The sequence below is a fragment of the Rhamphochromis longiceps genome, linkage group LG18 (assembly GCF_057381845.1).
Source record: "Rhamphochromis longiceps isolate RC_006_pf linkage group LG18, R_longiceps_female_GT1.1, whole genome shotgun sequence".
Classification (NCBI taxonomy): domain Eukaryota; kingdom Metazoa; phylum Chordata; class Actinopteri; order Cichliformes; family Cichlidae; genus Rhamphochromis; species Rhamphochromis longiceps.
Genome location: NC_140574.1, coordinates 20,642,261 through 20,668,400, shown reverse-complemented (window position 1 = coordinate 20,668,400; position 26,140 = coordinate 20,642,261). Strand labels below are relative to the sequence as shown.

At 40.4% G+C, this 26,140-nt stretch overlaps 1 protein-coding gene across 2 annotated transcripts in view; it reads right to left on the bottom strand.

Annotated features, from left to right (window-relative positions):
• Window positions 1-11,898: 11,898 nt before the first annotated feature.
• Window positions 11,899-26,140, bottom strand: part of gpc5c (glypican 5c) — a 112,604-nt gene continuing 98,362 nt past the window's right edge. For both annotated transcript variants that reach the window (XM_085388424.1, XM_085388425.1), the window contains one exon: window positions 11,899-15,006. In XM_085388424.1, the coding sequence (XP_085244550.1) occupies window positions 14,822-15,006 (185 nt within the window). In that variant the 3' untranslated portion in view covers window positions 11,899-14,821. The remainder of the gene's footprint in view (window positions 15,007-26,140) is intronic.

Below are 26,140 nucleotides of genomic sequence, written 5' to 3'. Positions count from 1 at the left end.
GATCTGAGTTAAAGAACGTCCTCTACGCCTCTGACAGCTTGTTAGCCACCGACCGGGTGTCACAGATGAATTGTGGGCCCGCCCCTGCGCCCAGGTGCCTACCCACAATACAGGTCAGCCCTGAGAAGCGTCTCCTCCAGTCTGCAGAGCATTTGTGTACATCACTCCTCAAGGTGCAATTACTCCGCCAGCAAGTCATTACCTGCCTTGACGCCGTTCCCGGCTTACCTGTCACCCGCTGAATGCCTTCGTTAACTTCATTTTCTGTACGTGTTAATATCAAGCCCGAGAATGAACAAGCCCGAGAATGTTTTTAAATTGCTTTTAGGCCTCATGTGACCTTTTGGGCATCAAACACGCTTTTATTATATGTCAAGTAATGACCCTTCACGTCCTATTGGTTTATTGTAGCATAGATGTCAAAATAACAAAAAGTTGAAAAGATAATCTACATTTTTAGTTTATTCATTAGATTTAATAGGATCAGTGACTTCAAACACTGCAGGCAGTGTTTCTTCCTTCCTTCCTTCCTTCCTTCCTTCCTTCCTTCCTTCCTTCCTTCGGATAGCCAGGAATAGAAAGGGCTGTTAGAAGAGTGCAAGCCTCATACCACACCTACCACATAACCACGCACGTGGGCATAAGATTAAAAAAATTTTAAAAAAAAAGATTATGGGGTTGTTTTAATGCAATACACAACTTTTTCAAAAAGCCTTCAACTGAGTCAAGGATATGGATGTCTGGATTTACATTGTGTCACATAAATTAAGAGACATATGCAGTTACTTTACTTAAAATAATATCCCATTAGTCATTTCAGTGCGTGAAACTGAATCAGACAGTATTTAATGGTGTCACTCCCGTGGGAGATGCTTTTTAAAGGCTTGTTTGCACAAGAAGATGCCTCTGCAAATCATCTCACCGACACATGGAAAAAAAAAACTCCCGTGCAGTCCGTGCAGTAAGTGGGCATCGTCTGACAGATAGAAAAACCGAACTGAAAGGCAGAGAGAGAGAGAGAATGGGAGAGATCCACATGGCATGCACAGTCATTTCCTGCCTCTAAATCATTCTATTTATGTAGACTGACTATGTTTATGAATCCATTAGGAAATGTGACTCTATAATTAGTCTGTTCCTCATCACTGGATGAGTCCAAACAAAAAGGACAGAATCTCGGATATCACCAAATGACAAATGGCTGCGCTCGCTGCCCATTATTGCAGCTCTAAAGTGAGTGGGCATGAATTACACCTTCGCTCTGCAATGTCAAGTGTCTTCCTCATATTTGCTCATGTGTGGAGTTTTTTTTTTTTTTTGGAAAATCACCATTGCAGTTAGTCTGCTAGAAGTTCAGGAATGTGCAGCTCTGTGCCACACAGCAGACCGAACCCACTCGCTAATTATGTGTAATAATGTTGCTTCACTTTTCTTGTTGCGCCAAGGGGAAAAGCAGGCAGCGCTAAGCACATGTGGCCAGAGGTTAAATCTGGTGGGCTCAAAGTGTGTCAGCAATAATATGTCAGCCAGTATTATATATGGGTTTGTGTATGCCTGACCTTTATGTGTATATGTGTCTGTGTCAAAGGCGGTTGGTGTGTGTAATGTGAGTTTATGTGTCTGACTGGGACCCACATGTGGCCATAGGTCGGCAGAGCTGTCGGAGAACTGATTGGCCCTCTACTGTCTGGCATCAAGATTATGTAATTAATGCTCAGTAAAGCCACAGAACAGCCATGTTTTCTTCAGGCTGCCTCTCATTGAAGTTTTATTGGCTCTGACCATGAAAGGCCCCCTAATGAAGGGCAGGATGCTGGGGGAAGTTGAGGAGACAGGGGAGAGCAGATGAGGGGAGGCAGAATGGTAGCAAAGAAAGAAGAGAGCATGGGGTGAGAGGCCACTCATTTTAGCCTACTTGTGCAGTAATTATGTGGTGAGCATCTCTACAGAAATACTATAGATGTTAGACTAAATCTTCCTAGAAAAAAACCCTCGCGCTTGGTTCGAAACTGGATAGTTGTAAAGGGAAATTCTTACGCTTTCCTTCAGAAAAAAATTGCAGCAAATTAAACGTCTTTTCGTGTAAAAGACACAGCATAGTATAAATAAACTATGAAGAGAAAAGTATTGGGCCAAATATCTTAATCTTTGAATTCAGGTGTTTTTGGTCTTGTTGTCACATGATTATAAAGTCAAGCACCTAGCCGTGCAGTCTGTCTTTGCAAGCACATGTGCAAGAATGAGTCACCCTAAGAAAGCTTACCGAATTCAAGCACGGTGTGTTAATAGGATTGTGGCATCCATTGTGGCAACAAGACAGTTTGGGAAGTTTCTTCCTTTCTAGACATTCCACCATCAGCTGTAAGTGCAACGGGAAGGATTTAGGAACCACAGCCACAAAACTTTAGACCACATAAAGTTACAAAGGGGGGGTTGCCAGCTGCTGAAACGCGTAGTGCATAAACGTTGCCAATGCTCTTCTGGTTCAGTAACTGCATAGTTCCAAGCCTCATTTCACTTTAACATCAGCATGAACACTGAGTACCAGGAGCTGCATGGTGTGGATTTCCACAGCAAGCAGCTCCTGTAGTACTTTTGTTCATATACTGTGTAATAAACTGTTAATAGTTATCAGTAAATTGCCCATTTAAAAGGTTACTGCAGGTTACAAGAGTATGAAGAAATCACAGTAGTTTGTATTTTTAAGACAGTTGATCCATAACAGAGTTCATTGGGACCCCACTATTCCATTTTTTGTCCACCCAGTTGCAGCAACAGTAACCCTGAACCACAACTCAAGGGTTATCTTATCAGAGCTGTTGCTGTCTGTTGTCAGTACTTCCTCTCCTCCTTTGTCATTGCAACAGATTTACAGTTGGACCATTTTGTTTTTCGTTAGGGATAGCCATGTTGAAATGTGATACTAAGCATTATTAGGCTCACCTCTGGGGCTTTAACAAGTCATTCTCCCACTGCATTGCCTAATAAAAGATCAATAAACAGAACTGTAATTTGAAGGGAAACACTGGGTAATAAATCACTTTGAAACTGACTCATTTATAGTAATTAAAGAAAATGGCTTTGCCTTGTATAAATATTCATATTTAGGAAAGGAATTTTATATAAAATGGTTTGGAATAAACTTAAATTGTAATTTTATTTCCCCACAGCAGCCTTTAGATTACTGTACAAGGTTCTACTTTCTGCCTCTTAATAACTGGACTGAAATGCGCGTGCTAGAATTCATTGCTGTCAAATGCAAGACCTCTGTGTTTTCCAATTTAGTTTCATTGTTTGTATAAGAAAAGTAATTGTGAAACCTGCACATGTTAATGTCAGCTTTTCTGGGAAATTCCCCATTGACTGAAATGCCTCCATTGCGTGGCACCTTCTGAAAATGAAAACTAAAGGAGTGGAAAGTTGTTCTTGAAACCACATCTAGATTTCAACAGTGTGAGTGCACTCGGGTCTCAAAGTGGTTAAAACATTGCTTGAGAGACAGAAAAAGCAACAGCAGTGGCCAGTGTACAGGGCTCCCGGCAAGGCCTCAGCATGGTTTTTATGTAAATATAAGTGTGCTGTTTCAACAGATGTAATCGGCCTTTAGAGCGAGATCATTGTGTCCTCTCCCTAAAACCAGTCTCATCCTGGGCTCTTGCAGATAGCATCGATTCTGCATCCTCTCTGGGTTTTTATGTCAACCATTAGCCAGAGTTCAGCACATTCACTGGAGTGCTCAAGTGTGTATGCATCACTCACTTGATCTGTCTCCCTCTTTTCTTGTTTCTCAGTCAATGCCTCTTTGCATCAGTCAGTTTCATTTACATTTTCTCTCTGTTTTGCCATTTTTTTCCTTCCTTGTACGAGCGTGGCGAGTCCAAACGATCATACCTACATCCTTACGCGTTTAAACACTTTAAAAAACAAAAGTTTGAGTTGTTTTAAAGCTTGTTTTTTTCTTCTTGCTAGCCATTTTGCATTGCCATTTTTGATCTACTTTATTGTCCCCTTGATCACATTTACCCAGCATCTGTCTGTGCACACGCAGCTTCCAGAAAAACCTAGATTTGCCCATCTCCAAACACGGAGCCCTCCACAGTTGCCAAAGACAGATGATGACAGAAAAAGGAGAAATGTTGATGGTTAGTGCAAAGGGTAGACAGATTATATTGTAGAGAAAAATGAGAAATAGCGAAGGAAACTGTGGAGGGGGGTGGGTGAGCTTATGAGGCAAGATAAGGAGGGGAGAGAATATGATGATGGATGACTTAGGGAAAATGACAGAGAAGTGAGCTGAGGGGAGAAAGCGGCAGGGAGGGATTTGCATTCAGAATGGTGAGGATAAAGTGCAGGAAATAGAAGAAATAGAGAACTTTCAGTGAACAGGAGCGGGGAAAAAATTATTGGAATTAAGTGAAAATGGCAAATGGTCCTTTGATTCTTTGGGTTAATCTCGCAAACAGGCACTGTCGTGGATGAGAAATGTCCCCTGTGGTGTGTTGCGTTGTGCTTTTGTATGTCTCTGTGGGCATCCTGGCACTGTTGCTGCTCAGTAATCTGAGCACATTCCAGTCTTTTCCATGCATGGAGAAAATCTTAGGTACACCCACAAAATGCTTTCCCAGAAATTACCACCGGACAGAGCGGTGTCCATGAAGTCTAATTGAAACACCACTTTCAATACCTTTCAATAATGATCACTGAACACATTTTTGATTTTGTTTTTTGTTGACAGTATATTTTGCAGTGATATGTGACTTTATTCAAAAAAGGCAAAAAAATCTCTAATGCATACACAATGACAGACTCTACGAATGTGGCAGTGGTGTAACCTCATTCTTCCAACTTCATTCAATTACCTGCACACTATTTTTAGACGATCAGTTCTCCTTTTCTATTTCTCATATGTCTTTTCGAATGAATGAACTGCTCCTCTCATCTGTCTCTTGCTGTGAAAACTCATAAGCTTATGTGAAGAGATGACAAAATCTAAAATTTATGATAACCTCTTATGAATAACTCTCACACAAGTAATGATATATACTTTTAACCGGTGTGTTGGTAAAAGTCCATCTGGTCCTTTTTGGTTCCGATCCCTTTCATGTATCTAATTTAGGCTATTCTATGTTGTGTAAAGCTAAAAAGCATGACGCAGATTTTCCAATCTTATGTTGCTTCTGTCCTAAACTAACATAGTGGCTAACATAGTAACATTTTTCTTTGTGTGTTGATTTCAACCAAATGCAGTATTAGGAAACAAAATAGCAAGTTTGGTGGTTAATATTTTCCTGGGAATATTTTTTTTTTTACAGTGACCTTGATATCATAACAGAAGTTGAAACAGTGATTCTGGCTGCAAAACTTCAATTTTGATACATGCAAAAGGCTCAGAGTCAGCTAAGCACGCATATCTTTTAGTCTGCTTCAGATCTTTGTTCAGATTGGCAGCATCTCCCTCTGTGGCCTCGGAAACTGTGGGAGGCCACATCTCTGTGGTTCTCAGCCCCCCTATGAGAAGTCCTACATTAATTTCCCACTAGAACAACTTCTATCCTGACATTCCTTCAACATTCCTCAGGCCTCCCCTGTAATGAAAGCATTTTATCACATGGCTTTGCCTTCATTTCTCCAATTTGTTTATAAAAAGATAGATTGCATGAAAAGTGGGATGCATAAAGCGTTGCCTGGGTTTGATGAACAGACACATGTACACTAATAGACATTAAGTGCTTTTTCTTACCACAAATATAAATTGTCAGTATTCTCTCTGTTTAAAACAAAACGCTTTTGAGAGTGCCCGAGCTTTGGTCGTGGTTTGTCTTAAGCCTTTTCTCTCGCCCACACTGATCAGAGTGAAGCTGCTAATGGGGAATTGCCATTTAGATGGATTGTTCACTTAGCGTTCCCCCCTTATGGCTATGTAAACTGGACTCTAAAACAAATCTAGTCTGTAAATCTGTCAAGTGAGACACAGTCTTTCTTTTGTTGGATTTTAAATGAAGCTGTATTGATGTGTGTATACACTCCAGAAGTGGAAAAATGCTGGGTGCGTCACCACTGATGAGTTTTTCATCATTTACAGCAGCAAATGTGACTAACATATGGCTACACAGCATGTAATGTTGTCACCATCAGTGATGCATGTGTGCCCATAGTGGGGCGGTATTTCTTTGGGGCCATCTGATGGAAAAGAGGCACTTTTTATGTATGTCACTTCTAACTGCAAGACTATCTATAAGTACAGTTTGACAAGGAGAGTAACACGTCAAGTAAACTCTCCAATAGTTTGATTAATAGGAGGTTTTGGCAAACTTCTTCCATCTTAGCGGTTATGTATAGACCAGAGCTGGTATGTACCCAGTGCTGTTTTCTCCAATTGGGACATCAAAACTCAACTAAGTAAAAACATACAGTTCAAGTTAAAACTTTTTCAACAGGTAATCAGTGAAGAAATCAGCTATAGCACAGTTTTTCTTTAGCTACTTTTATATTTTAGAGAAAAATGTTGTTACATGTTTAGTTTACATTTTCAGGTCACAAATGACAAATAAATATTCAATGTGACCACCTTTGTTCTTCAGTGTATCCTGAACTCTCTTAGGCAAGCTTCCTTGTCATTTCCTTAAGTACTCTTCAGGAATAGTTCTCCAAGCTTCTCTGAAGGACATTCAAAGTTCTCTGTTGGATGTTGACTGCCTTTTGTTTCTCTGTCAAGATGATCCCTCACTACTTGAATAATGTTTAGGTCTGTGCTCTGGGGATACCAATCCATGACTGATAGTGTGTTACATTGCACTGGCAGTGTGTTTGAGGGTCATTGTCATGCTGAAAAATGAAGCCAGTTTAGTGGATTAAAAGCTACCTGTTTTTCTTCCTTATTTGTCGATTGACAGCCACCTTTCCATTTCTGACGAGGAATCACCTCTTTAGGAATCACCTTGATGGTGTCAACATATCATTTCATGCCTGTGTGTTGTGTTATTGTTGTCATTGTTTTAATTTCAACTAAAGAAACATGATAAATTTATGTGTTTTAAGCTTTTTGCTTTGTGTAGACAAAACACTGGTTCATCGTGGTTTTTATGCTTGAATGATTCATAGATCAATGTTGAGTGGCTGAAAAAAAGAAGAAAATCTTCAGAAAGTCCAGAGTAACAGAAAGTATTGCTCACGATCAGTCCAACAAAATACTTGAAATTGCACGATAATTGCTGTCTCTCTCTTTTGTTCCATGGGATGTTAAGTCAACCTGAAACTTATGCAAGCCAAACTCCATCTGGTATGAAGAAGCGAAGAGAGGATATGTTATAAGTATGAAGGTGAAGCCCTAGTGGCTCTACAACATTGATTTTCTGTCTCACATCTCCTGAAGAGTCACATAGCAACAGAGACCTCTGAATCTGTAATCAGATCCAATCAATGGTGCTCCTGTCCTGGGCCACACACATGTGAACCACCATATAAGTAAATTAACCTGCACACACAAAGCATAACATCTATTCTACCATAATACGACACACTGACGTTAGATATACAGAAGACAAATGAATGAGGAAAGTCCAAACAAACTGATACAATAGTCAGCTACAATTTTCACCTCCACCCTGACAGGGACAGAAAGATGGGGATAGTGAATTGGAAAGGTGGAATGGCACCCAAGGGAGCAATGGAACATTCACACTGGTGCTCATCCATCTCCAGGACATGAGCAAGCTGGCTGCCTGTAGCATGCCAAACAGAGGACGCCTTATAGAGAATTCAACATGAGCTGTAGGCCAGCCTCGTATATGTGTGGCAGACGTCCTTTTGTACACACATACTAACACACACAGCTGCTTCTTAAACTCCTCGATCTTACATTGCACACCAATGGTGACCCCAGCGATCTAACTGGAATGGGTCTGATGCTGGTGGAGCCACATTTCTCTAGCTGGCCATTGTCACATGAAGACAAAGTTACACTGTTTTGGTAACGGCCAGACTTTCCTGTTGACAAATGTTCAAGCTTCTCTTCACCGCCTTACTAAGGCACACTACATTCTAATCATGCCCTCACCTTACACATCAGCTTAAAAACACTGATTTGAAACCTAGATTAGACAATAAGCAACCTTAAAATTAGGCTACAGCTTTTGTTTTGTTAGCTTGCTAAAATGGCACTATTATATCTAGCACCACTGCTCTAAATTGTGAGTAAAATTAACAAAAAACTTAAAACCGCCATGCTTTTATTTTAATATTATTTATTTCATTTATAAATTCACCATCATTAAGTAAAATCCAACTGAAATATATAAAATAAAATGTTTATTTATTCAAATAATGAATCATTAAGGAAAATGGGCTAGGTGTAAACTAGCTGTAGATCAATCAATTGCCTTTCATTTGACCAGATTCCATTAAATTAAACATTTTGCATTATGCTGAGTTAAGAAACAAAATTAAGGATTTGTTTTTTAAGGAGTTTATTTCAAATCAAAACCTATAAAATGCAACCACAAAGTTGAAACATTTACAGATAGCAAAGCATTTTAAGACTGGTTTAAACAAAGATGCCATGGCAGTTACAGCATCTTGTTTACTCAAGCCCAGAATTTGCATTGTAATTCGCATAAAAAGTCAGCAAATGATAATGCACGATGCTTTCAGAGCATGCTCAGTTTGTTGCTTTTGTTTGTTGCCTTTCTTAATGTTGTAACACCAGCTGCAATGAGATTCAACAGCTCTTGCTCTAGTCACAGTTCTTTCTTTTGCCTTTTCCCATCTTTCCTTGTATGATACTGAAAAAGTGTGACAGGGAGCAAGGTCTGAAAAATCTCTTCCCCTGTGGGTCTTAAGTAAGTAAGTAAGTAAGTAAAATTTTATTTATATAGCACATTTCTAGATAAAAGATCACAAAGTGCTTCACAAGGTATAAAACAAAAACAGTCAAAAGTTGACAAAATGCAATTTTAAAAAGATGTGTTTTAAGCTGTTTTTTAAAAGTAATCACTGAGTCTGCAGATCTTAAGTTCTGAGGAAGAGAATTCCACAGTCTGGCGGCCACAGTAGCTTTTGCTACTGTGGCCGCCAGACTGTCTTATTAGTGAGTGTTTAAAAAGAGCGAGCTGTCCACTGCAAGTGTGGTGATTCAAGTCTGTCTCTATTTTTCTTTCATAACGGAGAGAATAATTTGGGATTCTTATGGGATAGGAAAATATTGCAAAGCTAAATGCCTGTTCATATTTGATGCTCTTCATACACAGAATGGCTGAGCAGAGGGAGTGATCTGATAAGTACAATGTTGAAAACTTTTACAGCTCTTGACATGCACAAAAGCTTTGTCAATGCGTGCTGGCTTTTATTCTGTTTTATGTTTCAGAAATAAATTGTCTATCACTTCACAATAGCATTTTCCCACTATTGGACACAAAATGACAACATCGTCATGCTCAGTGTCAAGAAAAATACACAATTTAATGCTGTCTTCTTGCCCACTGCCAGCAGAACTGTACATGATGTGAAACACAACTGACAAGTGAGGCCAATCAGTGGTTTGGAGACAAAAACAAAACAAAAAAAATCCATTATATCCTATTGCAGATTTGATCCCTGTCAGCATGTCCGAGGCTCTTCTTGATGCAATGTTGTGTTGAAAATGATTTAATTGGACTCAATTAGTCAGCTCAAAAACTCACTGATCATAATGCTAATTGGCCTGCGGAGCAGGGTGAAAGATCAGCATCCTGCAACGATGGCATGTGTTACTTTGTTGTAAGCACTGACAAACCTCTGAAGAGAGCGAAATTGATACATTGACGAGTGAAAGTCAAGAAGGAGAGCTGTGGTTAATGGCAGCCGCAGGTCCTCCTTCGTTTCTCCTCTGCCTCACCCAACTGCCCATTTTTGAAAAGCTATTTCCAGCGCTTTCCTTCTTCCTTTGCTCATCACTGTAATCCCCTTGCTGAAAAGGTAAGACAATCTGGGGGTGGTGGTTGGGGGTACTGTCACTGCCACCCTAGTATTGCACAATCAGCTTGAATTCAGAGAACATCTGAGGAGAAAAGGCAGGTACGAATCTTAAAGCTCAGTTTGCAGTCTGTGACGTGACTGTTCTTCGTCTCTGATTGTGTGAATTAGTGTTAGATCTACTCTTTACTATGCAGTAAAGATTTCTGCATGCATGTGTGCAGTGTGTGTGTGCAAGGATGTTTAAGTGTGTTCTGGCAAAGCCAGTCAGACAGAAGCGCTGATGTGTGCCATAGTTTAAAATAGCCCCGCCAGACAGACAGCTGAGCAGCTGTGACCTCAGGTCCCCTGCCCTGAACTTTCAGTTGCACTCAGTGACCACACTGTTTCTTTCAACGTGCGTAAATACGCAATGAATCATCTATAGTCTTTATCAAAACTGCTTAATGAATAAAAGGAGTGAAATAAAAGTTCCAAGCAATTATCAGACTAACTCTATTTTAGTTTCAGACTCATATTTTAGAGTCTTTCATGGCTTTGTTCATCCAATGGCAGGCTTTGGTTTTGTCAGGCAGGAACAATCCATCCCAATTACAGCTTGGGCAAAGAGAAGGCACGCTATGCACAGACAGACTGGGCACCCTCCTCTCTCTCCTCTGCAGCCAAGCAGACACTCAGTTTTATAGCAACAAGCATGAAATAGACTCCAAGGATCAAATACAGCGTGCGTGCAGTTGGAAGTGTGCATTTGCGAGACAGGGTGTGTGAATGAGATCATTGGTGTGTGTGTGCGTGTGTGCGTGACAGATGATTTTTGTGCACGTTGTGTGCTTTAGTAAGGAAAGTGCTATTAGTTATATGTTCCTGGGCTGATGGCTAAAACAGTGGGAGGTGCGGTAAGGCTTGAAGCGCTGCTGTCACCTGATGCATTGCCATTTTGCATTTTTTTAAAATAACTAAAGATCATTGTTACACTGGAGACCAGTTATACCATCAATTCTAAATCCTTCTGACACTATGTAATTATTCTGGCTACATGCAGTGATGCTAAAATAACTCCCAAAACAGCCTCAGCCTGACATACAGTTGATTTAAACCATAGCCTCACGCTATCTCGTTGGCGATTACCGTACTCTCAGCGTCATAGCACAAAAGAAACATGGGCTTCTGCACTCCTTGTGCGTGCTTTGTGTTTGACTAAAAACGATATCAAGACTTCAGGGACAAATTAAGGGTAATTAAACTCGACGAGTAGGCAAAGTTCCCCCTCAGGAGTGGTCAACAGGTCAGTCTCACATGAGTGCAGTGAGCTGACGTCCTCCCTGTCATCATGACTGACGGTGCCAAACTTATTCATGTCTTCTGCACACCGCCTTTGCCTCTATTCCTGGCACAAACACAGACTGATATGTTTAGCAAAAGGCTTCCTAGATGCAAATAGAGAAGGTCAGACTGAGACAGCTTGCCCTGCCCATGCCCTCATAATTCAATCCTTGTCACTGCTGACCAGCTGCAAGCATGAACACACACTTTATCCTAAAAGCTAAGCCCTCCTGGCTCTAGCTGGTGCACCGAGATGATAGCTAGATGATATGGGTCAAACCATTGGAAAACAAATTACATCAACCTTTTACAGGTTCAGAAAGTATCTAAAGTATTGTAACCACCCCCCAAGTTTAAAATTTGTTTTTAAGGAACCAGGGCAACAGAAGTTGAGGCAATACAAAAAAATAAAGCTCCTGATCATACACACTGGCCTTTGTATTTATAATGCAAATTGGGTTGAAGATGGATGTAGGTATGCTGAAAAGTGCATAGGACCAACAACAGGAAAGTCGGGGAAATGACCCAAGAGTATTAAATAAAAACACCTGTGTCGATGTGTAATGTGTGTTAGTCTCTAGTAGGAAGATCTGCTTTGTTCGTGACTGGTATTCTTTAAGGACAGGCTAGAGAAGCAAACGAAAGAGCAGAGCACTTTTAATAGAGCTCAACAACACTATATCATTCCCATACAAAAGAGACGAAATGAGACAAAAAACAAATGACACGTGATGCAAAATATGTACATTTATACACATGCGAGGGTATATGACTGTAAGGAACCAGTGAGTGCAAAGAACATTGGCCTGGAACAGAACATACAAGTAGGAAAACAACCAAATAAGATTACCTGACCCAAAATGTGAAACGTTTGAACTGTTGTAACCCACATAGGTGTGGTCATCTTTACTGTCCATTAACTACAATACTTTTATTGTATGTATGGCATGCCAGCACAATATAGACCTATTGAGTTTAGACACTGTGTCTGTGTAGCTTTTACATATGGCGTAGTCAGCATTTATACTGCATCTTCTTAACAGGGACCATTCATCATCCTCATTTACTGGTAATCTGCTGTGCTAGTACCAGTGGATAAAACCAATCTACACAAGAAGGAAAAGATGTATAAAGAGCAAGCCACGTTACTTAGTTTTGGGAGTTTTTTGACACATTTTTCTTTTGCTCTCTTGTCATGCATGACCTTTGGAAACATCAATACTTCAACTTCATCAATAGTTTGAGACTCTCGGTTTGTTTTTGCTTTTGTATGTATATTTTAAGAAAAAAATGACAAAAGCAAAAGAAGATGGGCTCACAGGCTACTGCTGTAATGAATCAAGCACAAGTTGCCCATAACTTTGTAAAAAAATGATTTTGTTAAATTAGAATTAAAGCAGTCATGTTTGCTCCTGTTTTCAAATTCCTATTATTTACCACCCCAATTCCAAAAAAAAGTTGTGACACTGTGTCGAATGTAAATAAAAACAGCATCCTATGATTTATGAAAATTAATGGATTTTTGTAAATCAACATATCTCATAAAGATATATTTTTCTTACAGTAGAACACAGAAAAACATTAGGTCAAGTTCAAGTTGATGGCAAGCAACATTTGTCAAAAATCTTGGGACACAAAAGGCTAGATAAGTAATTGCTACTAAAAAATAGCTGAAGGAAAATGTCACAGCTAAGTAGGTTAATTGGCATGAGGTCAGTAACATAATTGAGTGTACAAAGACCATCACAGTGTGGCAGAGTTTCACTATTTCACCATAAAATTGTAAAGACTTTGGATATCATACCATCCGCAGTGTGTAATATCAGGAAAAGAGAATCTGGAGAAATCTCTGTGCGCAAGGGAGAAATGCCAAAAAAAATCACTGCTGGATTCCTGTGCTCTTCAGGTCATCAGGCAGCACTGCATTAATAACGGACATGATTCTGACATAAAAATAACAGCATGGGCTCACTAAAACTTCCACGAATCACTGTCTGTGGACACAAATACAGGTTAAAGCTCCATCAAGCCAAAAAGAAGTGATCCAGGAACATCACTTCTTTTTCTGGGCCTAATTTGACTTAAAATGGGAGAAATGGAAAACTGTTCTGGTCAGACAAATTAAAATTGAAAATTCTTTTCAGGAAATATGGATGCCACGTCCTCTGGACTCAAGAGGAAAAGTGTTGGTTTGTTATCAGCACTGAGTTCAAAGGTCTGCATTTTTGATAGCATGGAACTGGTGGCTTGTACATTTGGTGTCCTGCAACCAGCCTCCTCAGTTCCTAGACATTTACAGATTGGTGATTGCTACACAGTGGTAAACAGGACCCTGTCCCAACTTTTTTGAGAGATCTTCCTGCCATCAAAGAAAAGTATATATACCATTTTACTGGGTTCTATGGTGAATCGAATAAGGGTTTATGAGATTAGCAAATCATTCTGTTTTCAGTTATAGTTTACAAATTGTCCCAAATTTCTGAAATTAGGGTTATAGAAAGGCAAACCTTGATGTCATGTCACCAATGAGAAATGGTGGGAAAGACTTTGATAGCTCTGTAGGTTATACATGTATTAAAGTGTAATTCAATGAGTAGATACACAAACATGGATGCACAATAGACATGATCAAAATCAACAATGTACAGACTTTGTTCAAATGTCCAAAACCGTCCATTTATGTCATAGGTTTAAGGAGGAAAATTATGCATATTTCTGCATCATTCTTGATAATGCATTTTTAAAATTTTTTTGCACCCTTTCTTATTTTGTACTGAGCGACAAGCACAGCCCATTCACAGCTAACTCAAAAGAACAAAAAAAAAGAAAAGAAAAAATACGAAAACTCTATTCAGCTCAGTCAGTTAAGAGCTTTTTTTTCACCAATCAGAACCTCATAAACTCTACCAAATCTGTCCACCTATGTACACTTACATACTATACACACCTAGTTTATCTGCACAATTCAGCCATGCATGTGTGCCTGTGCTGTACCTGTGTACTTGTTACATTCTTATCACTGCCAAGGCACGCAGTCATTAGAGAATATCAAATCTGCTGTATGAGGCCACATACCTGGGATTGATCTAGCAGTCAATGCATTCCTTAATCCCCAAATATGAATGAGTTGAGTTTTCAAATGAGACGCAGTGCTGTGACGAGGTTTTTAGCATCAAAGGGTAAGTAAACACCAGCAGCAGAAAAAGAACAAAGCGTTTTTGGCAGGTGTTTGTAAGTAAAATCAGAATGATGGCCTTTCATTTTGGATCACAAAGGTGTGTTTGTTTAAGTGAAACAAGGACGTGCATGTTTGCATACACACGTCCAGCCTCGTAGCCTTGTAGATAAGCATGCATAATATCAGCTTGTCCAAACACCCACAATTGTGATGCTGCAGGACACCAGTCTGCATCTGCCCTGTTCTCCTTTGTATCTATGTAGGTTGAGGATAGCAGTAAGGATTATATCTGTGATATGTATATGAGTTTTTCTGTGCATGTAGGTTCCTAAAGGGACAGAGGTGAAGGTTGATCCGCAGCCTGTGCTGGCATCAGAACAGGATCCACTGCAGGCAAAGTCCAGCAAAAAGCAGTGCAAGGCTGCAGCACTGTGTCCAGCTGGCAGATGAAGAACCCCCTATCATCTTCACTAAGGGGGGCTTAGAGGGGTTTTCTTGTGGGCTGTCACCTTCAGGATGTTTCCCTAATGGTTTACCAGCACTGGATGGTTCGGGTACTGTGGGAGACGAAAACAGAGAGGGACAACGGGAAAGAGAAACAGGAAATAACAAGTTTAGCCTCCATTGAATTCAGGCATATGTGCTTAAATGTTCTTTGGGTTTGTATATTATATTCAATAATCACTTAGTCAAGATTCCCATTACTTCAACTCTAATACCTTTCAAAGACTAGTGGCAGTGGCTGTTTCAGTTCAAAGTGCCCATAATTTGCTTTCAAAAATGCTTTCTTTTTTATTTATTTAGTTTAATTTAGTTTTTTTTTTTTGCCAGTGCATTTATAATGCTGCTAAGTTGCTTAATAGCTAAAAGTATTTTTTTTAATTACACACATAAAATAAAAACTGAACATTTTAATCCTTGACTTGTGAGAGAGGTGCTCTTTCCAGAGGCGGAGGCCTGCTTGTAGCGCTCATCTTAATGATTTACCCACAGAACTTCCAACTGTGGTAATGCAAAGGCCTGCTGAAGATTCAAAGGTTTCGTTAGAGAAGGCAGCTGACTTTACAAGCAGCACAACAGCAGGTTAGTGCAGAATGTCAAATCTCCAAAGAGAGCAAAGAGGAGTCATGTTTTTCTTTGGATGTTGACCTCAAAAAGGACAGCTGGACTACAAGGAAATCCTGCTCAAGATACAAGCTATTAACCAGAAACCTACAGTGCACTTTTTAATGTTGTTTAAAATAACTTCTCTTAAATACATACAGTATACTGGTGTAATTAATACCGTACAAGGGTTAATACTTCCAACCTACGCTATTCAGAACTTACCAATCCTTCAACCTTGCACTCAAGATTACCTCAGAAGTTTAGCTGACCCCTTTTGACTGAGATGTGCCAAAGTATTTAATATAAAAACCCTTTTCTATGAAAGTTAATTATTTTAATTATTAATCAGAATCAGAATCAGAAAGGGTTTTATTGCCAAATGTTGAGCGGGTTTACAACATTAGGAAATTGCTGCGGTGCTTCAGTGCAAACATACTGTTATAAATACTGTTATAAATTAAGCTTAAATAGACATGAAAATAAAAATGAGAATAAGAATTAAAAGTGCTAAGTAGATAGATAGATATATACATGATATATACATGAGTGCAGGTGGTGATCAGTGCCAAACATGGAATGATGCAGTGAACACAGCATAGGGTCATGTGTTAGTGGTGGGAACAGTCATACGGTTATTGTTCATGTGTCCAACAGCAGAGGGGAAGAAACTGTTCTTATGGCGAGAGGTTCTGGTGCGGATGGACCGGAGCCTCCTGCCTGAGGGGAGCAGGTCAAACAGACTGACAGGGTGAGAAGGGTCAGCTGAGATCCGAGCTGCACGCCCCAGTGTCCTGGAGGTGTACAGGTCCTGCAGAGATGGGAGTCTGCAGCCAATCACCTTCTCAGCAGAGCGCACAACACGCTGCAGTCTCTGTTTGTCCCTGATAGTGGCTCCAGCGTACCACACGGTGATGGAGGAGGTGAGGGTGGACTCGATGATTGCAGTGTAGAATTGCATCATCGTCCGTGTTGGCAGGTTGAATTTCTTCAGCTGCCTCAGGAAGTACATCCTCTGCTGGGCTTTCTTAATGACGGAGGTGATGGTGGGCTCCCACTTCAGGTCCTGGGTGATGGTGGTACCCAGGAAGCGGAATGAGTCCACAGAGGTGATGGGGGTGTCAGTCAGGATGATGGGGGGGAGTGGAGCTGTGTGCTTCCTGAAGTCCACAATAATCTCCACTGTCTTCTGGGCATTCAGCACCAGGTTGTTGTGGCTGCACCAGGACACCAAACGTTCAACCCCCCTCCTGTAGGCAGACTCATCCCCGTCCGAGATGAGTCCAATAACGGTGGTGTCATCTGCAAACTTGATTAGCTTGACAGACTGGTGGGTGGAGGTGCAGCAGTTAGTATACAGGGAGAAGAGCAGAGGAGAAAGAACACAGCCCTGAGGGGAGCCGGTGCTGATGGTCCGGGAGTCCGAGACATTCTTTCCCAGCCTCACATGCTGTTTCCTGTCCGTCAGGAAGTCAGTGATCCACCGGCAGATGGGATCAGGCACATTCATCTGGGAAAGCTTGCCTCGGAGATGGTCTGGAAGGATGGTGTTGAAGGCAGAGCTGAAGTCCACAAACAGGATCCTGGCATAGGTTCCTGGGGAGTCCAGATGCTGCAGGATGAAGTGTAGGGCCATGTTGATGGCGTCATCTACAGACCTGTTGGCTCTGTATGCAAACTGCAGGGGGTCCAGGAGGGGGGCCGTGAGGGTCTTGAGGTAGGAGAGAACCAGGCGCTCAAAAGACTTCATGACCACAGATGTCAGAGCCACGGGTCTGTAGTCATTTAGTCCAGTGATCCTAGGTTTCTTGGGGACAGGGATTATGGTAGAGGACTTGAAGCAGGCAGGCACATGACTTGCCTGCAGTGAGGAGTTGAAAATTAACTGAAAGATTTGATAATTTTGATTTGACAAGGTTGACAACAACATTATTTGTTTTTGCTGTATAAGAAACACTAATAATGACAGTAAGTCATAAGAAAGTAATTGCACTTTTTGTAACAGACACCCCACATAATTTACATCTATTTAGACAAAAAATTCCCAGCTGACATGAAAACTGACTGAAATCTCAGTTGTCTTTAATTTATCAGTGTCATCGCACTGCTTCTGCCATCATATCTCCTTCTCTCTGGGTGGTGACAAAATGTTGGTGTGTGAGAAATCCAAATTACCCACCCTCCCTGACTGACCCAACCCAATAAGCACATCAGTGAATTACTGGGAGCTTAACAGCCTCAGTGCAACAAGTGCACACCCAGTCTCAGTTACATTCCAATTAACCGTCATTACAAGTATTAGATGTCTAGATTTATCTGCTAGTAGGGCTGCTCGATTATGGCAAAAATGATAATCACGATTATTTTCACTGAAATTGAGATCACGATTATTTGACGATATTTATTTAACCCTTTAAGACCTACTATAGAACCAAGTCCACCAGAGCTTATATTATTTTTATTTATTTTTTTTACATGCTGTAGTGCCATTTGTGGGAGCATTTCAAGTTGCTATACATCAATACAACTGTTATAGCCCATATTTTAATAATATGTATGCATTAAGTGCATAGTAATTACATAAATTGCAAAAAAGTGCAATAAACTACAAAAAAAATTGAAAATCGCTTTTGTTTTGTTTACATATATTTCTACTTGGAGAAGTTTAAGAGGTTTATCCCTCAAAACTTTAAATACAATAAAGTTGCAAAAAATAGTTTCCCACCACAGGAAATTTATTTTGAGTGTCTTCATAGTTTTATTTTGGAGATACAGCAATTTTTATATACTGCAGGAAAAACAAAAAACAATCCTATGATGCAAATTTGCAAAGAAAACAGCATGTGCATCATTTCACTGTGGGAAGTGTTACGAACAGCTGATAGGAACGGCAAAGCGTGTTTCTGGAATATTATGTTTTTGTTCCTGCAAGCGCTTTTTATGCAATTTTTGCAAAGCTATATGTGGAACGAAACCGTGACCGAGGACAAGCTGATGGCATAAGATGTAAGTACAACTCCTCCGGTTTCATATGCAAAACAAATTATTGCGCTAGCTTACACGGTTCAGGTTCTACAGGGATTTAAAAATAGTTACGCAAAACGGAGCATGCTGCTCTGACCGGCTTTAAAGGGTTAACAATGACTTTAAAAAAATAATATAAAATAGTGTGCAACACCACTGAAGTTTTTTTTTTTTAAACTCTTTTCAACCAACGGCAGTCACTCTCCTCTCCAAATAACTTCTGCTTAGCTTTCCGAGCTTCCCTCGGGTCCTCTTAATCAGCGGTCTCCACCCTTTTTTGCGCCACGGACCGGTTTATGCCCGACAATATTTTCACGGACCGGCCTTTAAGGTGTCGCGGATAAATGAGGGAGGGGCTAATAATCGGCTCAGTCATTTTTAATGATCGTTGAAAGCCCAGATCGTAATCGTGATTAAAATTCGATTAATTGAGCAGCCCTATCTGCTAGCAGCACTTAGTGATCCAGAAAGGCTTCTGTGGGCGCTAAGGGAGGAATACAACAGCATCCCATCGACATAAACAGAAGCAAACAGGCACAGAGGTTAAGGGGGATTGACTTTGGCATTGGCATCAGTTTATTTTTATAGAGAAACAGGCAGTGGCGGTCCTAGCCTGTTTGGCGCCCTGGGCGAACACTCCCTCTGCCCCCCCCCCCCCCCCCCCCCCCCCCCACACACACACACACACACACACACAAAAAATATTAAGGATTGTACATTGATATAAAAATCTTCAATTCAATTCAATTTTATTTAGATATTTACATAGATACAGAGAAAAACCCAACAATCATATGACTCCCTATGAGCAAGCACTTTGGCGACAGTGGGAGGGAAAAACTCCCTTTTAACAGGAAGAAACCTCCGGCAGAACCAGGCTTCAGCAGCGAGCAGGCGCACCGAGGGCTCTCGCGCTCACTTTATAGAATTTCGAAAAAACATCGGTGCATATATAAGTCTGTATCATAATGTCTGGTGTTTTTGTGTTTGTTGGTTTTTTTAATTTTGTTTTATTTTGGAAGTTGGTTATTAGATGCTGCTCCAGCCAGCCAGAGAATCCCCCGCCGCCCCGGCCGCAAGCAGCAGGCGCATCTCGCAAACGGAGGGCGCTCTTACTCCCAGCAAATGGGCGATAGAAAACCGATCGGTGCCTATGCCATTCCCAATATGCGCTGGCATGATGTCGGAGCGGCACGAGTACGAGTAATTTTTTATTTTTATTTTTTTCCCATGCCCGTGATGCCGCCCCCCACCACAGTGCCGCCCCGGGCAACCGCCCGTGTCGCCCGTATCAAAAACCGCTATTGGAAACAGGTAAGAGGCAATAAAGCAGAAGAGTGTTGGATAGACTGTAGTGATTTCTTTGGGTTTAATCAGATATTTATATGTTTACACCATTTTCACTGAAAGCGATTGTTATTTGGTCATGCCAGACTCAGACTGCGTACAAAAATCTCCATACATTTAGCGAGCAAACAAGAGATGACAAGATAACATGTGATGACAAGATCATAAGATAAAACAGAACCTGAGAGAATACTGCCAAATAACACAGCTGGTAAGTTGGAAACGATCCAAAGCCTGAAGGTGTTGCACTCAAGATTACCCCAGAAGTTTAGCTGACCCCTTTTGACTGAGATGTGCCAAAAAAGGTGTCGCTGGATAGCAAAATGGTACAAATAAACAGAGTGAATAGAATAATTTTTGTAGCAACCCCTTTATATAAGTTAACAAGTTAACAATTACTTCTGGAACTGATTTAGGCGAGGCCCTAGCACTGGTTGTGATGGGGATTATGCTCAATATCAGAGTCCCCACACTGAGGCAAAGCCTAATGCCAAGTGGTTTCTTTAAACTGTATCTGTGTAAATAGGGCTAGGCGGGGCTCTTGAGACAAAAGTGTTTTGTGTGCCAATGGTTTTTGTTGTTCCAGTAGACAATAGACAAAGACATCATTTATCCCAAATCAGATTGCTGTTATTGTTTCAGTGGAAATGGGCTGCATCTCATCAGGGGGGTGTAAAAAAACAGCATTTGAATAAGCCAACACAACACTAATACTGCTCTGCTGTTGGCTAACCAACTGGCTAATTAATGGAGAAAGTCCTCGCCAGGACAACCAATTATGACACATTCTGCAGTACTGCCAACCAGTTAATGTCTCCTGTGATCATTTAAATCAAAGAAAATTAGATGCAATCAGTTTTAAAAGGAGAGTCAATACTCAGTAAACTAATAATGTAACCAGGCCTATTTTTGTCAAAGTATTTAAGTGGTGCTCTGAGCTTATTTGACAGCAACTCAACCTGAGCATATTCCATTACCTTTTATAGTGAGGAGGGGGTTTTGCAGTAGAAGCTGAGGTGTTCAGGATGTTGTCTGATACATTTTGAAACTAGGATGGTGCTTTTCTGTGTGGAGTTTGCACGTTCTGCCAGTGTCATGCAAGACTCCGGCAGACCAAAGACATTCACAGGCTTAGGCTATTTGGTCATTCTAAATTGGCAAGTTCAATGTGAGTATGAATGGCTATCTGTCTGCAATAGATCTGTGACCTGTCTAGGGTGTACATTGTCTCTCACTATATGACAGCTGGGATAGGCTCCTGCTCCACTGTAACCCTGAATTGGACAAGAGGAAGAAGATGGATAGATATTGAATATGGAGCTGCAAAGCAGGAGGAAAAAGAGGAAGACCACCACAGAAAAGAATCATGGATGTAGTAGGGAGGATTGGTGTGACAGAACAGGATGCTAGAGATAGGGTGAAGTAGGCAATCCCTAAAGGGACCACGTGAAAGAAGACGAAGAAAAAACTATGAAATCCCCTCAACATGTCGAGGAAGCACCGAAAATTTTTCAAACTGAAAAAAACAAACAAACAAAATAAATACGGACAATGGATATAATTAATAACGCATGGCATTTTTAGAAGTTTAGATAAAACAAAAGAAGCACTATACAGTAAAAACGGGCATCACATTGAGTGGAAATGTTATGCAATAATACGATATGATAATATACGAGTGCCTAAGTTACATAGCAACAGGAGAAAAAAAATGTAATTACAATGGGAGAGAAAAATAAGCAGAAATTTAAAGGGAGAAAAAAGAGAAGAGTACTTGTTCCTTAAAGCCTCCAACAACTTGAGGCACAAAGAAACAGAAAACTGGGGGGCAGAAGACTAATGGAATGTTATGTTGTTGTTGTCATAATGAGACAATGTTAACAGCTAAGCCATGCTTCATAAGCTGAGTCATGTGTAAATCCCCGAACAGTGGGGAAAAAGAAGGGAGAACAAGCAAGATAGAAAAAAAAAACACAGAGTGGGAGGGAGTGAAGGATGACATAGAGGGTTAGAAGAGGAAAACATTTAGTTCAGCTTTTCAGTATGAGGATGAATATCCATCGCCACTTGTATCAAGACAGATGGAATCAATCACCTCAGGCGACTTCAAGGCGATGCAATGGCACATCAACATACTTCTCCCATCACAACAGCAGTCAGTGACATATGTTCTTCATCAGTATATGACAAATGGGATTTGATTTTATAGATGTTTTTGTAATAGTCAACAAACAGGGACAGAGAAAATCAAATCAAATAAAAAAAAACAGAACCTAAGACCTTCGTGTCTGGGCAGTTTCTGGATATCGATGCATGGGTCTGTGGGGCCTGTAAACACTTCCATAATACTATAAATAATGTGCTGTAACTTTCAAACTTGCTGTTTAGGGATGCGGTAAACTGTGTCATTGAGATGAAGAGAAAATGGTTTGTGCCATTTTATACAACTGACCACCCAACTTTCACTCTGATATGTACTGCGGTTACTGTGTTACCTAACTACACATACAGTTTAACAACCTCATTGACCTCTGTGTTGGCTATGTGTGTGAGAAACAGTTCACAGTGTCCTCTGCCACTAATGCCTCTCCAGATGGGTAGCTTGTGTGTTTGGAGGAGCCTTTATTTCCCACTGGCCAAAGAGGAACAACAGCTGCTTCTAACAACCCAGGCCAAAGCTCCGAAGAAGAGGTGGACCTCAGGCTCTAGCCAAGAGGGAGGAGGGATGGGAGGGTAGCAAGAAAGAAATAGAGGAATAAAGGCAGGAAGGTGAATAATAAGAATAACAAATGTCTCGGCCATCAAAATTCTGAACGACCGAAAATTGCATGATAATTCTCCGGGCAACCGTGTTAGTTTTCTTCTTTCCCCTGCCTCCTCTTGGTTCCTTTTGGTTTGCCAGCACACAGTGGCTGCTGTCTCACAGATTAAATCCTTAAACATAGGTATGCAAAAGGAAGAACCAGACTGTTGTCAAACAGTTCTCTTTCTGTCTTCAGCTGATAAGATTTAGTCTCTCTCTTTTTTCCTCCTTTGTGTCATGTATAAACTACAGTTGGCTAGAATACTCACACCGACAGCATATAGGGTTGCAGAAACACACACACACACACATTAAATAAGTTAACCCTGAAAAATTATGTCTACATTTGTGTTTTGCCTGCCTCTGTATGTGTGTATCATGAGGCGTGCATGTCTGCATAAAACTCTTGGCTCAACCCTAGCTGCAGAGCTGTAATCCAGCGAGGAATGGTGCTACTGTTTATTGGGGCTTAGCAAGTTGTCACACTACTTGATATCAAGATGACAAGACAGCTTTTCTAGACTGAGTACAGACTTTATAGCTACGACAAACATTGATAGATCTCGCTAAAGTTCATTTTATTATTTCACCATACTAAATATCCACCTAGAATTACGTTACAGCAAATCTATTTACAGTGTAACCTACTGTTGTACGTTGCAACTTGATCCCACACTGAACTTACATGAGTAATGAGAAGACTTTGACCTGTTTGTCATGAACTTTAAAACACCTGGTGTCAGTTCACACCTCTGCCCGCTGTGTAGATTTCTAAAGACATTTATAAGGTGAACTTATGACTTACAGTGCATTGATGGGGTGTGGTGAAGGAGAATTGAGGTCAGTATCTTGCTAACCATTTTCTTGACCTTGCAGCTCTTTGGCAACTGCATAGCAGTTAATTGGAGGTGGATGTTGGGGGTGAAGGTTGTAAAGAAGCTCATGGGCCTAGGTTTGGCAAGGCCTCTGGATCTGCCTTGTATTCATGTTTCCCTAACATAGGTGACTCCTTGTCTTTATCAGTTTTTGACTCCAGCTTAAATACAACACTTGTGAGCATGCATCAAAACTAACAGAGGCGCAGTTTATTCGGCTGCTCCTGTATTTCTACATAATGACACTGTCGATTTTCTAGATCAATCCTTATTTACCGTAAGACAAGATCTTTATGCAGTTGCCAAATATGCATTAGTGCATGGGTGCCAGCTGTCTGTTTCAATAATACACTGAACTACTGTAAGTAAAAATGATTTTTACCATTAGTCTGTCATAAATAGGAAGGAAAAACTCACACTAGATCCAGCCGGATTTGTAACGTTGTCAGATATTTGCTACGTGCAGTGTTTCCTTACTTGCGTTCTGCTTTGTTCATTTTTTTATATATGCTTTTCATATAGCACTAATTTCAAGTAAGTTCTGTTGCAGATAAACAGTGTGAAAGATGGACACTGTGACATCAACTGGTTCTGGACTCTGCAATTACACCATGAAGTGCTAACTCATTAGTCATGGCTAGCAAGTTTGGTTAGCAAGCTTCATCCGTAAACAAATAAGGGGAAGGACACAGAGGTATCTGGTAATTAGTGCTAATTACTAGATGAATTAAATACTACAGTTGTTTTTCTCACCGTCACTGGAACACAAACTTATTTGTGAGACCCTGTTACTGTGGGATCTTTAGGTTCCAAGACAACTGTTCCATCCACTTTGTACCAATGTACCAGTACCAATGACAGCAAAACAGGTCTAGAGCGTGATGCTACTTCTGGGTTTAAAAGCCTCACCTTTACACCAAATATGCCTCTTGTTATTGCGGCCTAACAACTAAATCTCTGTCTCATCTGACCATACAACTTTTCTTCAGAGGGCATTTGGCATTTCTTGGTCAGCACCCTCTCAAGCCAATGTAAAAGTTGCTTCACTGTGGAAAGTGACACTAGCAGCAGTTCCAGCAGTTTCTAGTTCGTGGAAGGCTTGAGCATTAGTTTGGTTCCTGGATTGTTTCGGACCAAATTCTTACAAATTTCCCCTCATCTTCTTCTTCTCAATAAGTTGTACTTACACACAAACTGACAGAACTAATGATTTTGGAATCTGCATTTTTTTTCTTAGAAATACTTTATGACTCTGGAACTGTCCCAATTTGTGTAAATATGCAAATCTCCTTCTTAGATCTTCACTGAGTTCCTTGCACTTCCTCATTGGTCTGCATATTGGTCAGTCCAATGAGTGTTTCATTTTTATGCTAGCAAAGAGAAACTACCAGTTGTGGTCAATCATGATCAGTTAACAGGCTCTGGCCTTGTCATGTTAAGACATTGCAGAACCTTCAGTACCACTTATAAAAAGATTTAAGTAAATGTTTGTATATATTTGTGCCCGTATATATAATTTTGAACCTGTGTGGATTAGGAAAAAAAGCTAAAAAGCATACAAACTTGTGCACCCAGTTCTTGTTTTTGAAAGTCATTAAAGATTTATGCTAAACAATTATTCCACCCTTGAAGAAGAAAAGTTCAAAGAAATCATTAAAGGCCTAAAATTACCATAACATTCATGCCCAAGATGAGCGTAAGTAAATTTCTGACTGCAACTGTAGGTATAGCTTAAAAAATAAGAAATGGAGGGAATGACCTAGTTGAATCCCATTTTACCCCTTTAAAAAAAGATGGATACACACAGGACTGCACTTAAACATCTGGCAACTGAAGGAATGTAGCATATAACCACACTCAAAATGTTCAGAAAAAAAGTCACAGCTAATTTCCATTGTGGTATTGTTTAATTATACCACCTTAATCTTGAAGCACTAACTTTAAGAAGATCAAACGTTTTCTTGTTCAAATATACAAAATCCAGACCACACACCATTTAAGTGACCTCTTAAGGTTGCACGCTACATTGTTGTAGATGCAGCTTCACTGAATGTATTCCATGGCTGTTACACTTGCAGTCAAAGTTGTTGTTGTTTTCATGGTTGGGGAAAAACAACATTATTAACTAGCCATATCACTGTCTTCCAATCACAACTTTACACACAAAAAAACCCAGCCATGCTGCTGTTACCAGCTACAAATCCTGGATATCCCGACGCTGTTTGTTAGAACAGGGAAATGTTAAATTTCTTAAGGCCTCATTTTCCTTGTCTCACATTTACCATTCCAAGAATTTAAACAAGTCTTTCTTATCTCTTTTCACACACACATTGTCTTACAATGAAAGGTAAGGGTAGAGAGTAAAAAGGAGGGGAGGATGAATTCACACAGTTCATTACTGGCCATCCATCTCTGTGCTGTTGTTGTCCGCAAATCACTCTTTATGTGCTGGCATGTCAGGCAGGGGCTCCTCACTCATTCAAACTAATCTCCCTATTCTGTTTTCTGAGAAACACAGTGAATTCATGCACATCTCTG